Genomic DNA, 19,628 nt, shown 5'->3' with positions numbered 1-19,628 from the left:
TTTAAATATCTAATGATTAGCCATAAATAGAAAAACGTAATTTTTACGTTATCATCAGGTTAAGCCTAAATCACAATCGAAAAATGAGAAAACGGGGGCCTATGTGTTTAGAATAGTTTTCTCTGAAAAGTACACAGGTGTCATTGGTCCTGGAATGCTTTTTTTTTTATTGATATGTTACAACAATTAGCATGCAAGGGTTACATTGATTTAAAAATTTCACACCGACGCTTATTTGTTCAGGCTTGTTCATTAACTATACAAGAATTAGTACCGACCGTAGTTCATGCGGTAGATTCTGAACTTTAGAGAGATACGCTGCAATATTGCAAACGATATCGTTGAATACCTCAAAAAGATTCAAGTATTTCTAATATTTGATTGTACGCCGTGAAATATTCCTAAAACAATTTCTATATCTTTTTCATTAACATATCGACCAAGTTACAAATATGAAACTGAAGTAAAACAAATTATTTGTTTCCTTTTATTTAAGGAGGCATTCTTTTATGTTTATCAATTTTGATAAATCTTACTTTAGTCGCGTTTTGCCTATTTACTTCTCGACTTGAGATAACACTGCTGATCCATGAGCAGTTTTGCAAGAAACATTACTTAGCAGTACTGCTTCTCATTGAGTTATACCTCGATCACAGTTTGATTATGTTTACTCGGTTAATGATTAGTTATGCACTTCACACAGGTTTACATCCTCTACAGAACGATAACCGTAGTCACAACTTATCATTCTTTACTATGTAAAACAGCAGCTAACAGACACGTGAGCCGCTTCAACGAGGGGTTAGAAAATTATGAAAGACCTTAATCTCCGTTCACAATTTTTCATACATTTGCTAGTGTTACTAATTTTACATTTCTGGTAGAAAAATACCAGATCGTTTTTTAAGAGAAAGATGTTATTATATCAATATCTATCTCGATATCTACCGATATCTCCAATTCGTTAATTTACGATATATCAACAATATATTGCATATAATGATTGCATTTTTTTTTTTGTTACGTTACTTCTTTCACGTTATCTCCTACGTTAGAAAGCAACTGAGATCGAGTGTAGGGCAAAGATATTGATCGTTTCGCACTCAACATTTGACTATTGATTATATATAAGCGGTCACAGGACTTGGATATACGTATCTCTCAATCTCTTCGACTTTAATTCTAACATCTAATTCTAATTGAAGATTATTCGACCAATTTAAAGATAAAAATGTTTCCTCAGCTTAGTTATAAAGAGAGATATTTCAGAAATTTCACGATCAAAGATATAATTACGAAGATATATCTGATTATAAATATGAAGAAGAAGTTGCGGAAAACGTGACGATATCTTTCAGAATTATTCTTAAGAAATAATGCATCTTAGATTCTTCAGGAAATTCGACATTGAAATTAAAGTCGTGGAGATTTTGAGATGGCCTGTATGCTTCATCTAATCGACAAGTGTACGAATCATAATTTGCACAACCGTATTAAAGTCCTGAACAATAATTTTATCGATTGCTAGATTGCAACAAAGATAACCATTATCGTCACACTTTCAGGCGAGTCAGTTTATCAGAAGGCAGGTGTACATTTTCCTCAAACCAGACGTTTGTCAAAACGAAAACGATCTCGATCATTGTCGATATTGATCTTGATCGTCAATATATATGATCAACATTATACGAGCTATCATATATCGCTGTGTGGATATAAAAATATATTACACGCGCGGCTAAGCCGTCACTTCATTATGAATAACTGTTGCACTCGACGCCATTGTAGAGAAGAGAGTGTCTGACTTTGCTAGAAATTTTGTATAATTCATTTCTCTCGTTAGTCGAGCCGAACGTACCGAGAGATTCTCGGAGGTCGTCGCGCTCGTCAAATTTATACACGATCTATGATTTTTCGTCGACTAACTCTTAACGAGAAAGCACGATATAGGCCGCAGTTTCGCGTATATTTCGCGGCAAACGCGTTAACAACAGGTTGGAGGAGACCTGAGATTTATAAACGTTCAAGTTCCCACATATGTTTCATACTTGGTTTCAAGAAGAGTCTTAAAGATACTTTCGGTGGTGTACGAGTGAGATCTTGACACATGATATATTTCTCATAGAACTCCTTTAAAACATTACCACAATCCTCGTATATTTGTCGTAAAGTATGCAGAACTCTCCAGTTATCGCGCATTTTGTGCCGCTTAAACTCGCTTCGATAGTTTTTAATAGATTAAAAATCCGTTAAAATTCCACTTGTTACTCAACGAAGAGTAACGTTCCGAATCGTGAATCTGTTCTCGCATCTGGGAAATTTGACAAAATTAGCACGCGCTTTCTAGGACGCTCTGCATTTTAACGTCACTTTCACAACCTGAGATTCACTCTGAATCGTGCCACACGTTCCTCTGAAATATTTACAAGCGAACGTGCCACATTACATTACGTCACGTCGCGTCTTGCATTACGAGTACAAAAACCTCTTCGGTACGTGTAGTCGAATGCATTTCAACGAATTCTACCTTACGTTAGGTCTATTACCGTCTACACGCTACCTCAAAATTTGTCGGTAACAATTATTTGTCATCGGTGTGGCAAATGTTATTACGCTCGTCGCCTTCCCGCGAAAGACGGCGCTGATAGAAAACGATTGTCTCGTTACAAAACGCAATTCGAACGTGATTTCGTTATTACTTATGCCGTGTTAAATCTTATATCGTTGAGCATATTTCGCGACGTCTCGCGTCCCGCGTTCAACAAACAATCGCCCGGCTACGACTACAGCAGTTGCGCTGATCCTTCGTCGGAACGAACATTCTCAACAAAGCCGAGCTCCATCAATTCCCAATTGCTTCGCGAATTCGTCGCCGTTACTTTCCCCAGGATATGCTGGGTGCGTTGCGTTAATCCCGAAGAGCACCTCTGACTCTTCACACTTCGTCATCCTCTATGTACACAGTTGCTCCGTATTTCTCGTTATCGATCAGCCCAGAGTCACGTACCGTCTCCTCGTCGACGATCGTCGGCGAGTCCAAGACCTCGGTGACGATTATTGGACTTTGTCCGTATGCCATCTGTGCGTCTGTTCTCTCGTCCTCGTCGAGATCGTCGCCGGAGCTCTCCACGTCGATCTCCGTGACGTTCTCCAATTCCGGTTCCTCGAGCAGCATGTCGGCCTCCGTGGGTCCGTTGGACGACGCAGCGCCAAGATTCGCGTCCTCAATGTCCACCACATGACTTTCGTCGGAGTTGTAGCCGCGGCTCTCTTCGGTGTCGAGAGATATTGTTGTAAAGTATTTCTGCTCGAAATCACATCCGGAACCCTCCATGACGGCTTGGGTGTTCAAGGAGTGTCGACTCGACTGAGGGTCCTTCGGATGTCTGTCAAAGGATCGCCTCCTGTTGTCGTCCGATCGGGAATGGTGCAGTTTAGGATGACGCGGCTGCCTTCGCAGATTCTCCCCGCTGCTCGTTCGCGATTTCATCTCCGTCTCGTCAAGCATATATCGGGTACAGTCGACGCTGAATCTGTCTATCGAGAGCTTCCTGTAAATTCGATTGAACAATTCAGCAAGGTGTCTAATACCTGAAACACCCTGGAAAACCTGGAATTCTCAAGGAATTTGTTTATTCCTGGAAAAATCAGAGAACTCTCAGGAAATTTTATTAGAAATTCGTAAATTTTAAGTGGACATTTGTCTGCAAGCCATATCGCGTTGTTCATAGATAACTATTGTGTGATTGACTGAATTTTATTTAGTAATATTACTTTTATTAAAATTCTTTCTTTAGTAATATTTCTTTTATTAAAAATCATAAAGAAAAATAGTTTAGTATTTTTCGACTTGATTTAATTAATTTTAATTTTAATTAATACGAAATAACGTTATTTAAATCGTAGACACGAATTTATTAACATTCTCTGTATATACATATTTAAGATTGCTTTTAAGTTTCTGTATAATGTTTAAATATTAGCACTTCTTTTATATTTATAATATATTTTCTTTTACCGGTTATGCATTACATAATTTCTGGTTAGTAATTTTTGAAAATAAAATTTGAAAATTTTATGCACAATATAAAATATTTATTTTTTAAATTCCTTGCTTGAAAGTTTCTTTTAAAAATTTCCATTTAATCGTTGAAACTCGAGTGATTTCTAATTTTATTTTATGACTTATAAACCTTTGGGAAATATTAAGAATTTTGCACAATAAATATGTATTCATTTGCAAGATATATTTAAAAATATTTTCATTTTGTTTGAAATTTTTAACAAATTGAGAAAATCAGGGAATGTTTTTTTTTTTTTTTTTTAATTTGATTCGATATCTTTTCTCCCCCTCCCTTGATTAGGAGTCTTCATGTTTTACGTTACCTAAGACATGGATCAATAAATGTGGAACTTGAATCTTTCCGTTACCTATAATCTCCTCTTCGGAAGTCGGGGCTTCTTCGAAATTCGAGACTGGCCTTTCGATGTCCCATCGTTCTATCGAAGCGACGATCACCGCCAATTCTGTCGAAGGACATTTTACGGAAGTTGGGTGATGAGATCTTTCGGAAGTCTCGCGGTGAGACCTTACCAAGTTCTTTCGACACCGCCGTCAATTCCTCCAGCAGTCTTAAGTCTATCGAGTTTCTTTTCCTTGGCACGAAGTCGTCTGGATATCTACAATAAGGACCTGATCGAGATGTTTATGATTATTAAAATTTATTTTGAATTTTATAGGTAATACCTTACTTTTTTTTTATTTTATTTACATTTTATTTTTATTTTTCTTCTTTTATTACTTTATTTGTCGAACATATTCTACTAAAAAGATACTTCCCATATAAATAAATAAATAAATAAATAAATTTATCAATCAGTAAACATATGTTTTAGTTAACCATCTGAGTCATCACTTATCACTTAACAAATGAAAATTCGTATATAATTGCCTCTTTTGTTTTTACAAAATTAATGATCCTTAGTCTTTAGTCACTTGAATGGAAATCATTTGCCATCGAATAGATTTTTCATTTATAGATATTTTTAATCATATCTATTTGTTAAAAAAACACCAATTGAATGTCTTAATTTTCTTTTTGCTTTTGTTTATATTCACCTGGCAATTTAGGCGAATGCACGAAAGTCGGCGGTGCTCGCGCGACTTCGTCGACTTCTTCGACATCCTCCACTTTTGTTTGACGCAGTAGTTGATGACGTCTCGCTGTATCGGATCGGTCCTTCACTTTGAGCGTAACGGGACCTTTGTTCGGAATATGTAAATCCATTGCCATTGAGACTTGGCTACCGTTCATCTTCTGATGCTCCAGACTCTCCCTGCTTATCTGTTAACAATGAGGACGAATTTTTGATCGACTACTTTTGCAAGTAAAATCGCCGAGAGCATTGATTGTTTTTTCTTTTACCTGATGCGGGCTGTAGCTCGGATTGTCGACTGAGAGAGCGTGTCTCTGCAGCAATTCCGGATTTAACAGCGAACAAGCGGCGTATTTAGGCGATTTTTGACGCGGCGACTTTTTGTCGATCAACGTCGGAGCGCTCGGACTTTTCTTCATGGAGTGCGTTACTCCTTTCTCTCGCATGTCTTTCGAGAATTGCATGAATTCCGCCGTCAGCTGTTTCCGGGAGACCTCGTGCGTGCTGGGACTCGGGCTGCGGTTCACCCTGAAAAGCCCCAGCTGATGGTCCCATTTTGTCGTTTGACTCGATGTTGATCTTCTGTTGCGTTGGCTCTTTGAGCTTTTGATTGTCGACGCCTGGCTGAAGCGGAAACGAGCCGGCACCACCTTGGCGGCGCTATCACGAGCCTCGAAGGTCATTACGCAAGCAGCTACCACAATGAAGCCTGGAAACATTATCATTCGCGCCTGAATAAGATTACAATGTAAATTATTTCGCTTATTAAGTCGCAAAGCCTGGAATTTTTCCCTAAAGCGCTGCAAATTATCGCTATAATTGTGTAAAGCGTGTGGTTTTTGGAAAATTCGCGACGACGGCGACGGGAGGAAAGGCCCGGCATATATTACATAATAATTATGTTCTTTTGATACGAATACAATCAGCGACATTAAAAAACGATGCAAAATGTGCATGTCGCAGCTATCTGAGACTTCTCGGCGATAATCGACCGTGTGCCTCCATAGCTCAGGGGTTAGAGCACTGGTCTTGTAAACCAGGGGTCGAGAGTTCAAATCTCTCTGGGGGCAGCTTTTTTTTCTCGCGTTTCTATCGAATGTTCTTTGTTCGACCGTATAGCCGTATTTTTCGCGATTCGCCTGCAATTTTCCGCTCTACATCCGTTACATTATTCGCTGTTTTTATTTATAGCTGTTTTCAATCATTGTATATTCTCCCACGTTTGCAATAACTAACACACCTATCGAAAATTTTGCGTCGGAAAATATCAAATAATAATTTACGAGATGCAGAGGGTTTTGTTATCGGAATAAAAGATACAAAAAAAATAATTATTTCTCTTTAATTAATGTTTTTTTATCATGCTTATTCTGCAATACAAATTTAATAATTGCATGAGCCTTGCAAGCGATATATTGTGCGCGAAAATCGAGAGAGAACTCTCCGCGTAGAATCTTTTTTCGCAGCATTATTATATCATATTACGTAATAATTTTATCGATTTACGCGTCGTATCGCATAGGATCACACGTGCAATTATATATGTTTAACGACGTACATCGTCCCGAGAAATGTTTATATATATTTTGCGCCATCGTATCTATTATCGCGCAGTTACCGTTCCAAGAGGATCAGTGTCATGTAACCAGCCGCTCGGTCGAGCGTGTAAATTGCGCGCGTAAATTGTGCAATGTGTATTAACTATTACCTCCTACGCCCATAACGATGGGACCGGCGTAACTCAGATTATTCAGATGAAACCCGCGCGATTCGTTCTTCACTTTTATCGTGAGATTACCTCTGGTCTCCTGCGCCACCGATAGCTGATCCGCATAATATCCTATTCAACGAAACAATGAAGGGATATAATTAAAGAGGGTATAAGTAAAGGAGTAAAACTTCGATATTGCTTTATAGACACACTATTCTTTCACGCTTGTTAAAACGCGTTAAAACACGCGTGTCGCATCAGTCACGGACTTCACACAAAATTGGTGCTAAGTTTACTTTGCATTAAAATTTGCTCCTATATTACTTGAAGTGTAATATAGCATAAATATTCAGTAGATATCCAAAGGATATTTAAAAATCTAGATATTGCGAGCTATTCGATGCTACGTGGATATCCAAGTGTATCTATTAAATATACGTTGACATTATATATAAAATTTATATAAGTGGAAAATTGAAGTCTATGAAGTTAGCGAAATGCGAATTTTTATCAAATTCACGAGACATTCGTTTGTCCATGGTATGTTCACATTTGTCTATAAATTATTATATTTGTTTAACCTAAAAAAGAAATTATAACCAAGGAAAAAATTTCGACAAAATTTGACATTAACAGGCCTATGTGTTTTTTTCTCATTTCTAAGCGGGATATGATTGACCTAACTTCATAGACTTGAGAAATTGTTCTCAGACGTACTGATTGAATTCAAATTCGATTCATGCACGTGGGTATAAGTAGGCGTGAAGTACAAGCTTGTGCGTAATAAACAAAAGGTTTGGCTCGTACGCGATCCATGCGTGGGCGCTATGAAAGAAGATATCCAGAAATGTATCTATCACGTTTTGGACGACAAAAAAATCTAAGATCGCTTTGGCAAAATCCCCCGAATCCTAGGCATTAAAGGCGACAGAAATTGTACCGCACGTGGTTGATGTTTGCAAAGTACGCTTTGCGGCTGCCTTTAAGCAATTAGGTACCTAATAGCTAAGACGGAATAGCGCTCGTCAATGTGTTTACGGACCGATGTTTAATTTACATAATTCTACTCACCTATAGTCGCCATGCAAGCTCCTAAAAGCATTAGCAGCAGCCCAATTCCGAGAGCTTTGCAGGCGTGCCACAAGCACCGTGTTGTCACCTTGCCTCTCACCACCTGTTCGATTTAATTGCCGCCGTTAACAGTTAATAAACCTGGACGATGGTCCAGTTGTTTATCAGCCGTAGGTGGCAAACGCACGTACGACCGCGTTTACGCGGTGCCGTTAAATCGATCAGTATTATTTACGAGATTGCGCTGCGCTGTAGTTACGGCGTAGTAATGCTTCTCGGTGCTGGATAACGATGAGCGAGATATCTCGTGTAGCGTTTGTAATCTAAATTACTGCGTCGTGACGGTATAATTGCTACGTAGAGTGCTGGAATACTCGGTTCAATCGGATGCTAATTAAAGAGAGCGTTTTATCTACGAGTGTCTTGTCGGGAATAGTTTGATGTATTTACAGAACTGCCGTGTGTGCGTGTATATCTGTATGCCTGTATGTATGTGTGTAGAGATCTCATCTCGTCTAGCAGAGAGCGATAGGTAATTTCATAGCGGCAACGATATAACTGTGGTTTGCGTTTGTTTGTCTGTCTGTTTGTTTCGCGTAAAATTTGCGCTCTGCGACTTCCACGTCGGGACCAATTCCACCCGCCGGGAGCAATTCCTGCAGGCGTTCGCAGGCAACTAAATTCGTGAACGTGCTTGAGAGACGATCAGAGTTACGGATATGTTGTACCTAATGGTACTTACATGCTCTCTACATATATGCGCACTATTTGGCTCTCTCTTTCTCTCTCGCTCTCTCTACGGCTGATATTATCGGCGGGCTACTCTCCCTAATAGTTACGCTAACGAGGCCGATGAAAAGTCTCGGGTCCGAGAAATGATAATGTATTGCTGTACTCGATATCGACCTCGAAGTTTTATAACCTAGAGCAAAGAGGATGTACCTGTACGTTCCAGTTAGCTCCAGGTCCGCAGGCTCTTCTCTGCGTCCCCTGCCATTGAATGCTTCCTTGTGGCATACTGCGCTCACAAAAGTACACGTTTGTAAAAACGTCGTAACGTGGGCGTGTGAAAGAGAACGAGGGTAATTAAAAATGCCAAGTTTAATATGTTCTTCGTATGCATATATGATAAAGAAATTGTGCTCTATAGATTATTGTAATCCAGATTCCAGATAAAAGCTATGAATTGTTAACTCCTTAACATTATCGATTTGATGCAACTGGCTATGATGTGAGATGTAAACCCTTTGACGTACTATTTAAGAAGAAGCAATTTTTGATTATAGGGAGTTGAAGTCAAAAAATAAAGAAAACATTTATTAAGCTTCTGTTAATTTGTTAAATTGTTCACTTCTTAATCCTTTGATCGCACACTTTTGAAAAGTCGCTCGCACTGGATTATACTACTGGATTACATGGATTTATTATATGGATTATATTATTATACTATATCATTGATCATATGGATTTTATATAATTTTTTAAATTCTGTTTCTAAAAAATTGAAAAGAAAAGAGGTTAGCAAAATTCTAAAATAAAGTGTAACTCTTCTACTTTAATGTTTTATCATGCATTCATAAAAAAGTTTAAATTACTGAAAAATTTTAAATTACTGAAAAAAATTTGAATTGAAACAGTTGTCCCGCGAATAGTAGTGTTTCACTTAAAAAATCGTAATTTCTATATTTATTTTTTATTTTGATTTGCAACTGTAGGGTGATGAAGTCGGAAGATAGTTTTAACAGAAAAAAGTATATCACTCCAATGAATGTTCGAAAAACATATTTTTTTGGACCACTGAAAAGAGTTTTTTACATGTGTTGAAAATAGGTGTTCTTATTGGGAAAAATATTATTATACTATATGAAAATATCAAATATAGTTTTTATTTGCAAAATGATAATATGCATTGTTTAAAAAAATAATAAATTATTTAGGATCACGCTTTACAGGACGTGCTCATATATAAATTACACGACATCCGAACCTAATATAACACTATTATTTTCAAATAAAATATGTAATCACAATGTTTACTTACATTCACATATAAATTTTCATAAAAAGAGCACTTGTGGGATCAAATTATACATGGACTGCATATTAGGATCCAATTGATCGTGCGTCAAATTCAGGTGGCTCTCAAACACATACTAATCAGTTTATCAGATCTGCACCACATCTAACAGATGGAACAATTCTCTAACGATTTTTCGGGAGTGGGGAGAACTCGTAGATCGTGCATTTCACTATAGCTCTTCCAACGCAACTTACCGCGTCTATCTGACCCAGAATGCGGTCAAAAAGTTAAAAACTTGGAGGCCAAAGGGTTAAAAACGTTGAGCACTTAATATCTTAAGACATGTATAGTTCGTCATTGTATAATTCGGTGCAAAAAAATATGTGACGTGCCAGAGACATCATTTTAACACTATAATTTGAATCTCTTCTAGAACTGCAGATGGGTCACTTTTGACCTACCTCTTTTTTTAATTATCTACGAATTTTTTTGAACTTTATAATATTATTTAATTATTTTATTATAAAAAAAGTTTATCTAGCAGTGAAAATCCAAAGTAGTGGAAGAAAAAATCTTCAAGTAAAAAGTGACCCAGTCACGATTTTAATGTTGAGCCAAAGAATCAGTAAATTATATTTTTTTGTTAGGAACTATTAAAATAACGATATTTTGCCATATGTACGCATAATGTTGGCTTTAAATAATTCGATGAAATTTGGAAATAATTTGACGAAAACTTCGCACTAGTATTTCCGTAATAACCACTCCTTCTTTTCATTTGAAAAAAGTGTTTCCCTTTCACAATGAGGGGGCATATTATCGCGCAAGTTTGTTAATTACCGAATTCATCCCGCGGTATACATCGCGATCTTTCATCGCGTCTCGTCGCGGAGTGACGTTCCACGTTGTCATTTTAATTTGACGTGCGCGCATCAGCGCTCGGTGTGGTTGCTAACACGTCGGAATTCACGTGTATGTCAGTACATCTAGTCTCGCACACCGCCGTTCGAGACCATGCACAATGTGTACATGTGAATTATCTGACTACGTCGCCGGTGTACATCGCTCTCTCTCTCGCATACGACGGATGCAGAGGCGCATTGTTCGCGCGCCTGCTGCATTTCGTCTTTCAACGTCGAAACTTTGCACATTCTATCGATTCGAATCCCTCTTTACACTTTCCATCACGACTTTTCTTTACGTCTCGAAAGTTGGCCATTTTCGCCTGCCAGACTTGCGGCAGAAATAACCTAAGTTGAAATTTTGGTTTTGCATTAATTTTGTAAATTCTATCAAACTTCGAAAACCGATAAACATGCAATTGTCAGATATAATATTATATAATATCTATCTTGTCCTCTCTCTCTCTCTCTCTCTCTCTCTCTCTCTCTCTCTCTCTCTTGCGATGCCCAAATAGTTATTTAATGCCATTTTTCTTGTCGTTTGTCCATGTTTCTTGGATCACTATCTATATCTGCGATCCACTGGATAATCTACGATAACAAAAATACTATCATATTAAAAAATATCATAATCTACAAAAGTCAATAAATATTTATTAAAAAGTTGCATCTTAATTGCTTCAATACTTTTTCCCCAAAAATTCTTGAAAATAGGCATTTTTCGATCTAACCAGGTAGGAATATTCCTTTAAAGATTTATGTTAGAATTATTAGATGTGCAAAAATTTTAATCTTTTCCTAGTTGAAAAGGAAGCGGTCAGGGAAGTTTTTAGTAAGTCGGGCAGAAGCCCTCAAGAAATATTTGTAGTCGAAATGAGTGCTCCCCTCGTTGTTCTCATCGTTTGCTTATGCATTAAATTTCTCGATAGCTTGTGGACGACTCCCGTTTGCCCTGGCCTATTTTTGTAAAAGGTACCCTGAGTGTTTTGCTTGCTGCTTTACACATTTATTGAAAACTCTCCTCAAACTTTCCGCACGTTACCTTGACATGTAATTGTTCGTTTCGTGAACGGTACTCTGTAAGCAAAAGTGAAAAAAGACTGACAAATTTAAGGTGAATTTGGATGATTTACAGTCAAAGAAGCGTTATTAGATACATAAATCAGCACTTGCAATATTTACACTGGATTCTAAGACCGGTACTATAATTCTAAATTATTTGTGATTTTTGGGAGCATGATTAACTCCGGATTTGTTTTCATGGACCAGTTGGATAGATCCATATTTCCTGTATGAAATAAATACGCTGTTCGCGTCCCGCCGTCTTCGATCCTCCCTCTTGGCTTCCCGACTCGGTCTGTTTTCTGGCTGCTCCGTATAGTATCTCGGATACTAGCTCGTAGCACTAATACTGATATAGACACTATATATAGATACAATTCAATCGTTGAAACGCGTGTTAATTAAAACGATGCTGACGAGAACCCGATTGAATATTTCGAGAGCGGACGAAACATTTTCATCATTCGACAGGAATTTTAATTCGCTGAACTCGTGACGTAATATGGCACTTGACTACGGAAAAGTATGCGATGCGTGGGAGTACTACACAATGGGCAAAAAGGGCTGCGTCATCTCGTGTCAATCGGCAAGCGTCGTCGCCCGTCGCTGAACAGCCGCACGATCGCGACAATGCACGCGCTCAAAACATTCGGGACCTTCAAGGCGGTCACATTTATTCACGTGCGTCACGTACTTTTCCGAGTGTTTCCATTATGTATCAAGCCGGCGGACGACACGTGTATCGCGGGGAGTGTGTGTATCATATGTGTGTATCGGTGCGTATCATTCTCGTCGCGATTAAAATACGTCTCGTCGGCTCTTGAAATATTCATTCAGACTTTCGTCGATATCGCGTTTATTAATTCTCTAACGACAAGATGAATTTTCAACGTATCCACGAAAGCGGGGTCGGATTCAACCCCATACCCTTTTTTGTTTATTTTTCATATAATCCATATATAAAATGAATACAAGAAGTAAATAATAACATGAAACATTCCTTAAGAAGAGAAACAGTGCGTACATGCTGTAAAATAAACAAGCCGTGGGTTTGCATCGCAACTTTGTGGTTAAAGGGCTAATACGTTTCTCCGATTGAATCGCGATATTTGTGCGAGTGTCAATGTAGCGCGTGAGCGTCCGGAGTGTTACGACGAAGCAGCTAGGAGCAGAATGAATCCGGCAGGTCAGGATGATGAAGGACGCAGGGTGTCGGAACGCGGACAACGATACATCATATATTTTCAGGTCCGTCAAGTAATTTCCTATTTTGACAGACGTTTGACAATCTTACGGGAATAGAGAGATATCCGAGTTGAAATTTCGGCAGTTATTCATAATCCATTGTCATTCGATAAATTACAGCTTCATGAATCTAATTATTGGATAATCTATGTACATGTACTTATTGTGTACAAGAAATATTGATCGAAATAGCCAGATAACGGTCCATGAATATGTATCTGTAATTAATTATGATCTCAATAATCAAGATCATTAATAATTTACAACACTTAATGTAGGTCTTAGGATCCAATGTAAATTTCGTAAATGCTGATTTATTCGTTCAATAATGTTTACTGGACTGTTAGTCTCATTTTGAATTTGATAACGTTTGTTTCTTTTACTTGTGATTATTCTTCTTATTGCACCCGATCTGCTATGATTGCATACGCTAACATTCTTCCGCGTACGCGGCACACCTCATCTGACTGGATCCTATAAATGTTTTCTAAGGTATGCGTGACAACTAGTTGTCATATACACATGAGTTTTTGATTTTATTTTAATCGATGCGATCGCACACAGCTTGAATTATGTTTGGTAATTGATTCAACCGCAATCTAATTAACCGCAGCAATTTAGATAATTATGCGCACACGACGCGACGATGCGTTTCGGGATTTGCCGAGACTCGCGTATCATTACTCGCATTAAGTTTGTCACGAAATCTCATGCGGGATGATGAATAGGCGCGATTTAACGGTATAGACCGGCAATCTTGCGCTTCTGTTCTTGTCTCTCCACAAGAGCACGTGCATAAGTCTACTTAAGGCGCATGTTACCAACTAACTCGGCTATTTCAGAGCGATTCGATCTGACGGGCTCTCGAGGAACTGCTTTCCGTCGGATTGCTGCTCACAGTTCATTTCGTACAACGTAATACCCAATTCAGGAAAACGTTCCAACGCTATGTCGTTTCGAGACCTCTAAATTGGATTGGTCTAATGTGCGTAACGTTACCGTAGGAATGTTAACGTCTCTCACTGTCGACAATCTTGGTAAAACCGTTATCGATAATCTCTCTGACTATACGGCACGATTTTGTAAATATAATAATTTCAGAATTATTTCGTTATTCGATAAAAGAAGAGTGCTCCAAAACAGAAAAAAAGAAGTAGTTTTTACAGGCAAAAATTAGCTCTCACAATTAAAAAGTATCTCCCATAGATGAAAATCAGTTGTCCATATATAATACAACCGAAATTTAGTATAATATTTAATGGAGTTGAATAGAAATTGAATTCGAGGTGTAATCGGTGAGAGACAGAGAGAGATAATTGTGAGATCGGGAGATACTCAATTTCTACCAAGGGCAGGCTCGACGAGTCCGTGTTTCGAAACGGAGAATATGTAGCCGGATATGTGGCTGGAAGTGACATTTGTATATTTTTCCTAACGATTGCTTCGAAACATACATTTCTGGCGTTTTATTCAGACCGAGACTTCGATTAGCTCTCATATTTTACTACTACGGGAGTAAAGATAGAAAACGCGGTAAACTTAGATTTACGTTAATAAACCGTATCTCACCCTCTCTCTGACACGGTGTCAAGCGCGCGCAACTCGCCCCAGTGAAACTAAGTTTACCGTTTCCTCTATTTTTATACGCTACCGCACGTACACGTATGTAAATCATTTCGGAGCGGTTAAACTCAGAAAATATTGATTCCATAGTGGCTCGCGTTTCACGAGAACATAATTCATCGCTCTCATCGAAGGCGCATTACGGAGCGATCGAATTATCCGCGATTTCAGCATCGTCGGATATTTCCGACGCGGCCTCGCGCCGCTCTCGCATATATCTACCTGGATTATTAAAATCTGACACCTGTGCTCGCTCGTCACGAACGGGCGCCACGTTACCGAGATAAATAATGGATTCCGATGCTTGTACAGGGGATCCGTTACCATAACGACCGACTGGGCCATTTCCATTTGCATAACCACGACCTTTCGTTGTATAACCGCCGTGTTCTTCCTTGTACAATCAAAGCTGGCTTCCGATTTACTGAATGGCTCGTTTGAATAATGCATCGCGAAAATATCAGGTTTCCGCGAGTTTTTCAATCGTTTACAAGCATTGCCTCGCGTGAGGTTTCCATGAAACTCACGCTGATCACGACGAATGATTTTCTTTTTACGCTTCCTTGACTACGCGAGAACTCGGGTTCCGAGGTGCTCTCTGGGACCAGCCAACCTCCCGGAATAACTTGATTGCGAACAGTATTTCGCTGATGAAGGTTCTTCGTTTTTCAATAGTATATCGTGCCTCGTATCAATTGCGGACGGCGTAACGAGTTTCTTCACTGTGTTAGCCATGTAACGCCAGAGTTGGAGATATAGTCGGCGTAATAAAAGTTGCAACACTTTTCTTTCGATGAGTTTCGCAACGCGCTTCGTATCCAATAGGAAAACGTATCTCTTGAGAATCACTAAAAAACGAATTCTTTTATTGAACATCGCAAATGTTGTGAAACTCGTTGAAAAAAAAAAAATATCGCAACTTCTATTATGCTATCTGTACGCGTTGAAATAAAAACACTACTTAATTACGAGGGACATTTCGAAGTTAGCACTTCGAATTTAGAGATATTACGTGTCATTTCGAAGTTAGTACCTTGAATTTAGCGTGTGTCACTTTACGCACAGTATGCCTGGTTTAATTTCTTACATGTATTATCAACTCTTTCACTCGAATTGGCATTTAAATGATTTAAGACGTTTAAATATCTCTCTTATCCGTCGTTAAACTTCGCACTTAAATATACACTATTTGCCCAATTTCTAGCCTGGGAAATTTGTTTAGAAATAATTTTCCATACTAATGAATGGAAATTTCCGTTTGTATTCTATATAAAATTGCATAAATATCTTTCAAGAAGTCCGACATATTTGCAATATAGAATGCTGGTATAGTGAAATTTTTTACGAAATGTGTTGAGAAATGTCTAGCATACGCCTTTTTTGTTTTTCAGTTGTTAAAATTTTCAATATTTTTATGTTCGATTAATGACGAAATACCGCTGAAAGATCGTTCTAGATGAAATTATTAAAATCCAAAAACTTTTTTGGTCATTTCGAAGATTCAGTGCAATGTTCTATCGCTTCCTTGTTTTAGAAAATCTTATAAACGCAAGAGATGTAAAGAGTTTAATATCATTATTTCTGTTAGTATCGCGCAAATATCATGTATAGAGGTCGCGATTTATATTTAACCTTTTGAGATATGTATGGAGCGAACTAGATAAGCGCGCCGAGTTTTCGCGAAGATAGCGACATAAAAAGCCTTTTAATACTACCTACGCTTCGAACAACTATCGATGTAATCAACATTGCGTAGTTTCTCGCTAACAGAGTTTCGGGCGAAATTCACATTACGATAAAACGTGAACCTGTGATCGAGAAAAAATTTAAATTTCGCCATCTCTTTGCACTTCCGTCGGTTTTTAATTTCCTCGAGTCGCTGAAATCGCTCTCTCTTCAACGCCGAATATTACTGTAATTAAGGCTAGTGAAATATTCATTAGCTCGTCGGTCAACCCAGATTCGTCATCGAATGATTCGCGTCTAACAGGTAGCGTGTTATTTTTGACGCGTGCTTTTGTAGTTACCTATCTGGATGCTCATTTGCATCTATTTATTATGACATTTATCCTTTGCACATGTTGCTTCGGGGAGAGAGAGAGTATATAACATGAATACCGAATAACAGATTCAATGGTTTCGCTATTACCGCGCCGTTGAATTTGCATTTTTAATTACTCGACGTAACGCAATCTTTTTGATGCAGCGAGTGTTCGCGCGCGTACAGAATGCTCCATCATTTATCTCGCCATTTTCATATTGTATATACCTTTATATACACTATATCCTGGTTTTACTCATATACTTTTGCCGCTTATGCGATCGCATCTCGCTGTTGTAGATGATAATACTCCGCATGTTTTTTAAAGCGTCTTTTTTACTCCTATCTGTCTCAAGCGCAACTAGAATTTTTATTTTCAGAAGAGAGAATTCTACTTGAGAAGAGCATTTAAATTATTCTACGGCTTACCTTTCTTCCTTTTTCTTCTATTTTTTCTCCGTTGTCACAGCATTTCATCTACGCTCCACCAAGTTTCGTGACCCAGGAAACCACGCTCGGCGATTGATTGTAGTCGCCCATTTATGGCGTCTCTCTCTCTCTCTCTCTCGCGCTTTTTTCTCCTTCTCTTTTTCTATGTATATATCTCTATCTTTCCCTCTCTCTCCACTGGTGAGCCAGATACTCGGATGAAAACTGTATCAAAATTAACGATCCGTCCGTTTCCGACTAAGGTTTCACTTTCAGGCGATTGGATTACACGTAGAAAAGGTAGCCTAGCGCGTGTAATCCGAACTGCTAATCAACAAAGTGGCTCGATGAACCTGGAAATTTCAGGCGTTGTACCGGCGAAAGCCGTCGGCGTGGTTTTATTTTTATTCCAACACGTGTTGCGTACGCAGTGCCAGCGTACTAAGCAAACACGACGATATCCAGGGGCGCTTCGTACTCGCGCCACGTTTCCCGCTTCGTCATTTCGCTCTTGTCATCTTCCGCGATGCGATGAAGCCGCCCATTTCGAAAAACACGTATTACCCCAATGGACGATTGCTTTTCCGACAACGATGTGGCTCGTATGGTGTAACGTCGATTATACAGCTCAATTTCCATAAATTGGCCTCAACATCACTTTTCCTCTGGTTGTTTACGAACTCACGAATACGCCCCGAATCTCCGGTGTGTTTGATACATCGTGTCCCGTATCGGCTTAATTGTAGCTCAACTCGCTCGAAATCAGGGTAATTTTGCGCGAAACACGCTTTTGCTCATTAGGAAAACGTGGTCGCGTTGAATCGACAGCACTGGTAGATTAATCTTCGCGGTACCTTCCAGACACGTGTCCAACGCGAAATTAATGAATAGCTTTATCGAAGGCGGCGAACGGGAGAAAAATACGGAAGGAGCATGGAGGAGGCCGAGAAAAAAATCCGGGCTTGGGTTATTAATAAATCGAAATGTCGGTGCAATCAGGTCCTGAATACGGAACGACAAGAGGAAATCAATGATTTGATGTGTAAAGTGAAGACGTCCGTCGTGCGCTGCCAGTGCTGAACAGTGAAATATCCTGTCCAACCACAATGCTCTTTAGATTCCTTTATATATTGCCGTGAAGCGCTTTAATATGTATTTCTGACTGAGGAGACATTTCCATCTCACGGAATGATTCCTGTCCTTTCTGTTGTCGCATTCGTCTTACGTCCACGCCGCTCGTCGATCTCGCCCGCGCAATCGCGTAATCTCATTGTATTTGTATTCAGCGTTTCTGTGGAAGAATCCCCTTTCACAGATATTGCCTTTGAACGGTCTCGAGAGAGAGTTCCTTCGGGAAATTCATTTCCAATCTATACGACCGGTATATCCCCGTTTTCCGTAAGCGAGTCCGTCGTGAGACCGATCGAAGCGGGCTATATCCCGATGAAATGGACGGGGATTTGAAATTTCTCAGCAATCGATCGCAGCCGGGAACAGTCGGAGAGAGCGTTGGAAATGGTAGGAAAATCGTTCCGCGTAACAGCTACTATCGCTGCATCGCGTCCTCCAGCAGTGCGCGTCGCCACGGAAGATCTCTCGTGAAAGATTTCAAAGTCGCTCACCTTGCCGGGATCCAGCGCGAGGATGGGAACACTTGATCATCGCACGTCGCAAAAATCAATCTCGCTCGTCTCACCTTGCGATCGTCCCGATCGAGGTATCCGGAGTGCTCTCGCGAACGCGCGCGGGAAGCTGGGTCGGGAGTCGCGAGAGGAGCACCACGAGCGACCTGCCCACTAAATCATCGACCGATCGAAACTTTCGCGGCGTCTATCTCGCCAACGGTCCCTCCGCTTTCCCGTGGTCGTCGGTCCAAGAATCCGACGGGTCCGTTTACTCCCGTGAGCCCCGGGATGGACGTCCAGAGGCAGAGGCAAACGATAGGCTCGTGAGTAGTAAATCACTGTCGTCGGCGGCAAGACTCAAGGGAGACGCTCGAGGGAGTGTCCTCCTCCTTCGGCATCACCTGTTGGTATCGCGCCCCGGTCACGGTTTTATATGGGGTGGCACGCTGTAAATCTAGCCGGAGCGGCGCGGCGGCGACTCGCGTCGCGGCGCGGCACGGCGCGCGTTCCACTGCGCACTCGCCGACAACAGATCGATGTGTTATATCGGGAGCTTCTCTCTCTTTCCGCGGCATCCGCCGCGAAGAGGATCCTCTGTGTTTCTCTCACCCCTGCTTCTCTCCCGACGGTCGGTTACGAAGCCGGTGCGCCGTTCGCGCCGCTGTTAGCCGCGCTTACCCGCCGATTACCCACGATGCTACGATCGCGTATCGAGTGCGCCCGTCGCGGCCAGGTAGCGTGC

General features: G+C 39.9%; 1 protein-coding gene and 1 non-coding gene across 3 annotated transcripts; one reads left to right on the top strand and one right to left on the bottom strand.

The window, feature by feature from the left end:
* Positions 1-140: 140 nt before the first annotated feature.
* On the bottom strand, positions 141-19,405 carry LOC106743336. 2 transcript variants are annotated; one of them, XM_014617082.1, is made up of 8 exons: positions 17,262-19,405; positions 8,882-8,957; positions 7,940-8,042; positions 6,866-6,997; positions 5,427-5,866; positions 5,120-5,345; positions 4,432-4,693; positions 2,936-3,551 (listed from the first exon to the last, which is right to left on the bottom strand). In XM_014617082.1, exons 2-8 carry the CDS (start codon positions 8,954-8,956, stop codon positions 2,936-2,938), a joined length of 1,854 nt encoding a protein of 617 aa, XP_014472568.1. In that variant the 5' UTR covers position 8,957; positions 17,262-19,405. The 2 variants fall into 2 exon arrangements, with proteins under 2 accessions (XP_014472569.1, XP_014472568.1); XM_014617083.1 differs by lacking the exon at positions 17,262-19,405 and having other exon boundaries at positions 141-3,551; positions 8,882-8,956.
* On the top strand, positions 6,155-6,227 carry Trnat-ugu. The gene has a single exon. It is a non-coding gene; the product is annotated as a tRNA-Thr (tRNA).
* Positions 19,406-19,628: the final 223 nt, after the last annotated feature.

This window comes from Dinoponera quadriceps, unplaced genomic scaffold (genome assembly GCF_001313825.1).
Source record: "Dinoponera quadriceps isolate SergipeBrazil2010 unplaced genomic scaffold, ASM131382v1 scaffold616, whole genome shotgun sequence".
Lineage (NCBI taxonomy): Eukaryota > Metazoa > Arthropoda > Insecta > Hymenoptera > Formicidae > Dinoponera > Dinoponera quadriceps.
This window is presented reverse-complemented; position numbering and strand designations above follow the sequence as displayed.

Coding starts and splice junctions, on each gene's coding strand:
- LOC106743336 (XM_014617082.1), bottom strand. CDS start 8,956: ATGCCACAAGGAAGCATTCAATGGCAGGGGACGCAGAGAAGAGCCTGC. Junction 8,043..8,881: donor GAGCTAACTGGAACGTACAG/GTACATCCTCTT, acceptor TAAATCGAACAG/GTGGTGAGAGGCAAGGTGAC. Junction 5,867..6,865: donor CATCGTTATGGGCGTAGGAG/GTAATAGTTAAT, acceptor TAATGTTTCCAG/GCTTCATTGTGGTAGCTGCT.